We start from the raw sequence: 8000 nt of genomic DNA, 5'->3' as shown, positions 1-8000 counted from the left end.
CGCCAAAGTACATTTAATTCCTTGTGCTTCGTTCATTTTCATTTGTACTACAAACTTCTACCTAACTTTGGTATCGCTGCTGGTTTTACGAAAATGGCTATTCCTCCTATCAAGTTACTAGAAACTGATTGACACTTACTTTATCCAATAGTACTCATTCTCAGGTTTAAAATGGTACCTCCTTTGCCTGTCGTTGAGTAATGTAAAGGTCTGATTGGATAATGCGTAACCGAGTGAACAAGATTTATGACCCGCGCGTAATGACGCAGCTCATTGCTCTCTTCACTCTGACAGCCTGCTGACGAATTTGACGCGACACCGAGATACGAAATACGAACTACGAGTTTCATGCGAGTTTAGATAATAGTTTATATTATAGTCCTATAGTCTTATAGTTTATATTATTTTATATTTTATATTATTGTCTATATTATTGTCTATTCCTTCATTCAAAAATGAAGAAATATACCACCGAACAAGCTTTGGAGTTCATGTTTGAAGACAGTGAAGAAGACGATGTTGGAAGCTGGGCAGATGATAATTCCGATGGAGCAAGTATTGATTCCTTCGATGAGTTGGATTGGGAAGAACGCATTGACCGTGTCCTTGACATGTAAGTACATATCTGCATTTACTACTATGAGCATGCATTTTGGTATGTTTCCACGATATTATTACCAAGTATTATCTGACTAAAAAGCATGAATGCTAGCAAGCTGGCTGTTGTTATGTTATGTTGAGCGTCTTATTTGTTTGCTGTTTACATAGTAATAGTGTTGTAATAGTAGTAATATAATAGAACTAATATTGTTGTTTACATAGTAAGAAATGCTCATAAAAAGCACGAATGCTAGCAAGCTGGCTGAGCTACTTAGGTTATGTGGGTGGATGCAGCCTTCATCACGCATTGCTTATTTTATATTGACGTTTTCCTGGTCTTATTTGTTTGCTGTTTACATAGTAATAGTGTTGTAATAGCAGTAATATAATAGAACTAATATTGTTGTTTACATAGTAAGAAATGCTCATATGACTGATTGAACAGAATATACTCTTGTCTATAATCTTTGATTTACGGACACGCACCTGACCCATTCGCACCTCGATAAACCAGCCGCATTCCTGCTATCAAAACCCCCCTCTTTACCCTTTGTCCCATGATCTCATCCCATCAACCTTAGATTATCCTCATTAGTATGTACTATCAGACTCTGTGACCCAGACATCTAGATATATACTCTCTTTTGTCTCACAGATAAATGAGCAATTAGCATCTAGAACTCTATAAACCAGCTCCCTTCCTGCTATCAACGACCCCCTCTTCACCCTTTGTCACCTGTTCTCATCCCACCAACCATAGAGTATCCTCATTAGTATGTATTATCAGACTCTGTGACCCAGACATCTAGATATATACTCTCTTTTGTCTCACAGACAACTGAGCAATTATCACCTAACCCCACCCCATAGCAGGAAGGAATAAACCAACCCCATGTTGCATATATCTTATTTTAGTTGCATATTGTGTTTTGTTATTTTACAAAGTTGTTTTGGAGATGTTCAGTTGTGCTTACTCAGTAATCTATAGTTTTATTTTCGCTGGGTTGTTTGTATAACATTTGCCAATTGATTATTTTTTTTCAGAGATGTCCCTGCACGAGACACACCTGTCCTCTCCCCTCATCCAACACCCCTCAGCTCTTCTGACCTGCCTGGACCGTCAAGGCCTCCTCCAGCTCGAAGGCAGATGAAGGCCAAAAGGAGAGTGAGGTCATCCTCAAAGGCAGCAACAGCATCCACACCATGGCTGCTTCCTTCAAAGAGGAGGAGACCTGCCCCACTGGGGGATAGAGGGCATGCTGGTGGTTCTGAGGAGAACGTGTGCCCTTCACAGATTTCTGCAGGGCAGACGAGGGCCAAAAGGAGAGTGAAGTCATCCTCCAAGACAGCAACAGCACCCATACCACTGCTGCCTCCTTCACCGGTGGACAGATGGCATGATGGTGCTGAAGAGGACATGTGCCCCCCACAGTTTCTGTTCTGCCCTAAGAGGATGCCTGGACCGCAGCTTGATTCCCAGAAATCATACAGCCCCAAGGAAATCTTTGACCTGTTTTTCACAAACAATGCCATTACAACGCTGTGTATCAACACAAATAAATATGCTGCCCGGAAGATTGCGGAGGGTGCAAAGATGCGGTGGAAAGAGGTGAAGCCATCTGAGATGTGCAACTATTTGAGCATTGTGCTGTATCTCGGCCTGGTCAAGGTGACCGCTGCAAGGGACTTGTGGAAGAAAGAAAACTTTTTCAAGTTTCCCTATCCTCGCAGTGTCATGAAAGGCTACAGGTATGAGGCCATCACAGCAAATTTACACATGAGTGACCCAGCTGCTGATGTGGTAAATGACCAGCTCCGTGGTCAGCCTGGGTATGATGGCCTTTTCCGCCTGAAGCCTCTTCATGATGACATCCTCACGGCCTGCAGGACACACTACCACCCACACAAGAACCTGTCAGTGGATGAGCGCATGGTAGCCACCAAAGGCAAGGAACGGGATGAAACAGTACATGAAGGACAAGCCACCAAGTGGGGCTACAAGCTGTTTGTCCTGGCCGACAGCCAGAGTGGTTACACGTGTGACTTCACCATTTACGAGGGAAAGGCGCCGTCTCCGAGTGGCAATGGACTAACTTTTGACGCAGTTGTCAAACCTGCTCAAGGTGCCCTATCTTGGCACGGGGTTCCATGTTTATGTAGACAACTTCTACACCAGCACTAAGCTTTTCAGCCATCTACACCAGGTGCGCTTTGGGGCCTGTGGGACCATCCGGGAGAACCGTGTGGGGTTTCCACGGACAACAGACAATGCGCTGGGCAAGAAGGCTGCCAGAGGGGACATGCGCTGGATACGCGAGGGCTCCTTGCTTTATGTAAAGTGGAAGGACACACGTGACGTTACCATGTGTTCCACGATACACAAAGCGAACAGTGGGCAGAGTGTGCAGCGCCGTGTCTGCAACCCCGATGGTACCTGGTCCAGGAGGGAGTTTCCTGTGCCTGATGCAGTCAAGCAGTACAACAAGAGCATGGGGGGTGGACCTCTCTGATGCTCTCATCAAATATTTCTCTGTTACCAGGAAAACAAGCCGCTGGTACCTGAAGTTCTTTTCTACACTTTGTAGATAATGCGGTGGTGAACAGTTTCCTCATCCACAAGGAGATGGCAGAGATGAAGAACCAGAAACCCCTCACCCAGAAGAAATTCAGGATTGCACTGTGTGAGCAGCTGGGTAAAGTTGGGAAGGAGCTGGCATCCAATGAGGCATCCAACGAGGCATCCACGGACCACGTCCCATTGGAAGCCTGCGGACTCTCCAATGATCCACACCTGAAAGCCACCAAGGGGAGGAGGAAGTGCCGAATCTGCAAGTCATCCACTATATGGCTATGTGAGGCTTGTAACGTGCCCCTGTGCATTATCCCAGGGCGGTGTTGCTTCAGATTTTGGCACAAGCGTGTCTGATTTAAAAAAAAAAAAATTTTATGTATTTTTTTATATATACATATTTGTAAATAGTCATTTTTTGTGTGTGGTTCATTTTCTCTTTGCCTCCTAAAATCCAACCCCTCATCCACGTTGTAGGAGGTGGTAACAGCACATTACATGTGTGGCATTTGTAATTGTTCTGGCTAACGGGGCTCTGGTGTTGACATTTTTTTTATTTTTATTTTATTTTATGAAAGACTGAGACCACTGGAACAAACATCAGGACAGGCTTCACTTCAAATAAGTACAAAACCACAAAAACATTCATGATAATGTGATAATGTACTTCTAAATGGATTTGGATAGGTTTTGGGTATATTTTGGGTAGCCTATACACCATCATGTATATTCTCACAAGAAAATACAATACAATGCAAATTACTACATTGAAATTAATTCAAATTGGTTTGCTGTAGTACAGAAGGCAAGAAAAAAGTTTGAATGCTGGATATACAGTGACTTTTGTATTTGGTGATTTTGGAGAGGTTAGGAGACACTTGGAGACCTCTAAAAAGACACCATATGGAAACTGATGTGTAGCACTTGTAAACTTTTGTCTATCTGCTTCAATTTTTTTACACACACTGTCAAGATGTTGTTGAATCAGGAAATAAAGGTTTTGGTTTCCTCTGACATTCAAAACCCAGTTCTATACTGAAGAAACCAAAAAAAAAAATAGGTTGTTATGTTTTTTCCTGACAAATCCGTACTTTTGCTGCTCTGAAATGTAAACTAAAATGACATAATAAACACTTTAACGAGTTGCAGTTGATGGCCCAAGTGTCTTCTTTAATTTAAGCCATGAATGGTTATTATGCAATGTGTAGAACCAGAGATATTCAAGTTTTAAATGAAAGAGAGAGAACAGAGAAAAATAGGCGGAAATTGTCAAAAAACGCCCTGCTGGAGAGAGGGGTTAAAGGGATACCAGCATTGTGTTACCCTTGTGTGTGTGATCGCCCATTACTGCTGTGTTGCAGGTGTAATAAAACTGATGACAGAGAGCGTCCACGACTCCGCTGTATGTTCTTTTGACCACAAAGAGACATTTATTTATAATTATTGTAGCGGGCTGGTTAGAGTCCGTTACACTAGCAATTAAATAAACGATTGAAATTACAACGGAACTGTCTATCACATATGACCACCCATCACATTTTCTTGATTCACGATTCACTTTTTTTCATCACTGCAAGTCTACAGTAGGCTTGTCTCCAGTTTGTTTTTGGCTTATCAAATGCTTTCAAACCGTTTCTTTCTTCACTGGTATGGAGAAAAAAAACTGAGATGGGCAACCACGGTGACAAGACAGCAAAGCGGACTCATGGACTCCACCATTTTACAGGGGAGGGGGAACTTAAAGATTTTAGAACAAGCTACCAAAGAGATCAACAGCTTAAGTAGCAAAAATATACAGTGCCCTCCACAATTATTGGCACCCCTAGTGAATATGAGCAAAACAGGCTATAAAAAAATATGTCTTTGCTGTTTATCCTCTTGGTCTTTCACTCAAAATATTCACAAAAATCTTACTTTTTCATGAAGTAAAATTATTGAAAGAAAAAAAAACTGTTGACCTTAAATAAATATTTTTCCCCAAAACATGTGTGCCACAATTATTGGCACCCCTAGAAAAATCTTATAATTCAAATCTAACTGAAGTATATTTCCAGTCATGTTTTACATTTTTAAGTTCACCTGTTTGATAAGGAACTCTTAAGAGGTCAACCATGACTTCCTGTTCCACTGACGTACAAATATGAGGTGACACAGGCCAAATTCCATTAGTCATTCATCACTATGGGAAAGACCCAAGAACACAGTGAAGATGTGCGACTGAAAGTTGTGGAGCTGCACAAATCAAGAAATGGACACAAGAAAATCTCTAAAGAGTTGAAAATACCCATTTCCACTATCATGGAAATAATTAAGAAGTTTAAAGCGACAGGAGATGTTAAGAATCAGCCTGGAAGAGGACGTGTGTGTACATTGACCCCACGCACCGTGAGGAGGATGGTACGACTGGAAAAAGAATCTCCAAGGATCACAGCTGGAGAATTGTAGAGGTGAGTTGAGTCTTGGGGTCAGAAAGTCTTCAAAACTACCATCAGACACCACCTACATCACCACAAGTTGTTTTGGAGGGTTGCCAGAAAAAAGCCTCTGCTGTCAATCAACTACAAACTAAAGCGCCTACAGTTTGCCAAATGTAAGTCAGACTTTCAATGGGGCCGAGTTATATGGTCAGATGAGACCAAAATAAAGCTTTTTGGCAACAAACATCAGAGGTGGGTTTAGCGTAGACAGAAAGATAGCCATACAGAAAAGACCCCCATACCCAATGTGAAGTATGGTGGCGGATCTTTGATGTTGTGGGGCTGTTTTTCTTCCAAAGGCCCTGGACATCTTATTAGGATACATGGTATCATGGACTCCATCAAATACCAGCAGAAATTAAATGAAAACCTAACAGCCCCCTCCAGTAAGCTTATAATGGGCCGTGGTTGGACCTTCCAGCAGGTCAATGATCCGAAGCACACCTCAAAATCAACACGAAAATGGTTCACCGACCGCAGAATAAAGGTTTTGCCATGGCCATCACAGTCCCCCGACCTAAACCCCATAGAAAATCTGTGGAATGAGCTGAAGCCGAGTCTACAAACGTTGACCTCAGAATCTGAAGGATCTGGAGAGATACTTCATGAAGGAATGGTCTCAGATCCCGTGCCATGTGTTCACCAACCTCATCACGCATTATAGGAGAAGACTCAGAGCTGTTATCTTGGCAAAGGGAGGCTGCATAAAACATTAAATTAAGGGGTGCCAATAATTGTGGCACACATGTTTTGGGGAAAAATATTTATTTAAGGTCAACAGTTTTTTTTTCTTTCAATAGTTTTACTTCAATGAAAAGGTAAGATTTTTGTGAATATTTTGAGTGAAAGACCAAGAGGATAAACAGCAAAGACATATTTTTTTATAGCCTGTTTTGCTCATATTCACTAGGGGTGCCAATAATTGTGGAGGGCACTGTAATACCATTCAATAAATGTATAGTATATTATAGGAGACATTTCTGACAAACTTGGTGGCAAGTGGGGTGGCAAGCTATTTTTTTAGGGTGGCAGCTGCCACCCCTTGCCACCCCGGTGGTTTCGTCACTGCTTGTGGTTGCATGTAGTTGTGTGACTGCTCTCTCACAGCTCTTGCTCTGGTTAGCACTCCTGACCCTTTTAGACTGGGGGTGTGAAATGTGCCTCTTATTCTTCCACACACACATACACACACATCAGTCTCATGTACCCAAAGTGTCACTGATCAGGCTTGCTCCTTATAGATGCTCAGCAATAACAGAAAACATACAGTACATACCAGACGTCTGTCAAATAGTGTAGTATTATTTAGGAGATATCATACCAACTATATCATTCTTTTTTGTCATATTCTAATAATTCGGATAATGTCATGCATTCACTGTCTTGTTTATTGTCAAGCACAGTTAACCTGAACTCTTTCATGTGTCCTTCTCTTTTCACACACCATCAAATTCTCAAGCATCTAATATTACTGGTACAGTCTTTAGAAAACCCTGCTCGGTTGGTTGTGGTTGAACATAGATCTGCATGTTCCCTTGTGAACTTAAAAAATGAAAAAATCTGCCACAGTACAGGCGTTGCAGCCTTAAAGCTACTTCCTCAAACTGCTGTGGCCTTGCACAGAAGGTCACGCACGCTCACAAACACACACACACACACACACACCACACACACCAAGTACACAGTCTTTCTCTCTCTCACACACAGACACACATACACACACGCGTGCACTCTTTCTCTCTCACACACACAAACACACATGCACACAGACTTACATGCAGACAAACAGTCACATATTCACACTCCCACACACACAAACAGACTTACATGCAGACAAACAGTCACATATTCACACACAGACAAACTTCCATGCAGGCAAACAGACACACACACACATACATACACAGACACGCACTTGAGATGAGGAAGGAATCAGTGCCTTGTCCTTTATCATTGTCTGTCATTTATCTGATGCAGTGGTCTTCAGTAAAACAGTCAAGTTCTTAATGATTCTGCAGACCCAATATGACAGTGTCATGTCTTTTTCTCAGGGTTTCTCACACTTACACACCACCCACATGCTGATGTCTTTACAAGAGTGATGATGTGCTTTCAGAACTACCACCAGTAGCATGTGTGGTTTTGGTTTTGCTGGTGTAAATTTGTCAATAAAGCTATTAGTTCTCAGAACCATAACCACCAGAGGAGGAACAGGAAGGGTTGAACTCCGTCACACACAAAGACACACATCACATAGCTGCATTTAGAGGAAACACACAGAGAAGGAAGACTGACACTGAGCCTAGAGTCACGTTCAGTTTCCAGCTCCTTACACACAGAATACAGAGAAGAAG

General features: G+C 42.1%; 1 protein-coding gene across 1 annotated transcript; it reads left to right on the top strand.

Moving 5' to 3' along the window:
• Nucleotides 1-455: 455 nt before the first annotated feature.
• LOC122131381 (piggyBac transposable element-derived protein 4-like) lies at nt 456-3452 on the top strand (the record flags this gene model as incomplete). Its single annotated transcript, XM_042706177.1, has 4 exons — nt 456-613; nt 1699-2723; nt 2761-3030; nt 3186-3452. Coding segments are annotated over exons 1-4 (1720 nt in total), but the record flags the coding sequence as incomplete, so codon positions are not given.
• Between the last annotated feature and the right edge of the window lie 4548 nt (nt 3453-8000).

Source organism: Clupea harengus, unplaced genomic scaffold (assembly GCF_900700415.2).
Source record: "Clupea harengus unplaced genomic scaffold, Ch_v2.0.2, whole genome shotgun sequence".
Lineage (NCBI taxonomy): Eukaryota > Metazoa > Chordata > Actinopteri > Clupeiformes > Clupeidae > Clupea > Clupea harengus.
This window is presented reverse-complemented; position numbering and strand designations above follow the sequence as displayed.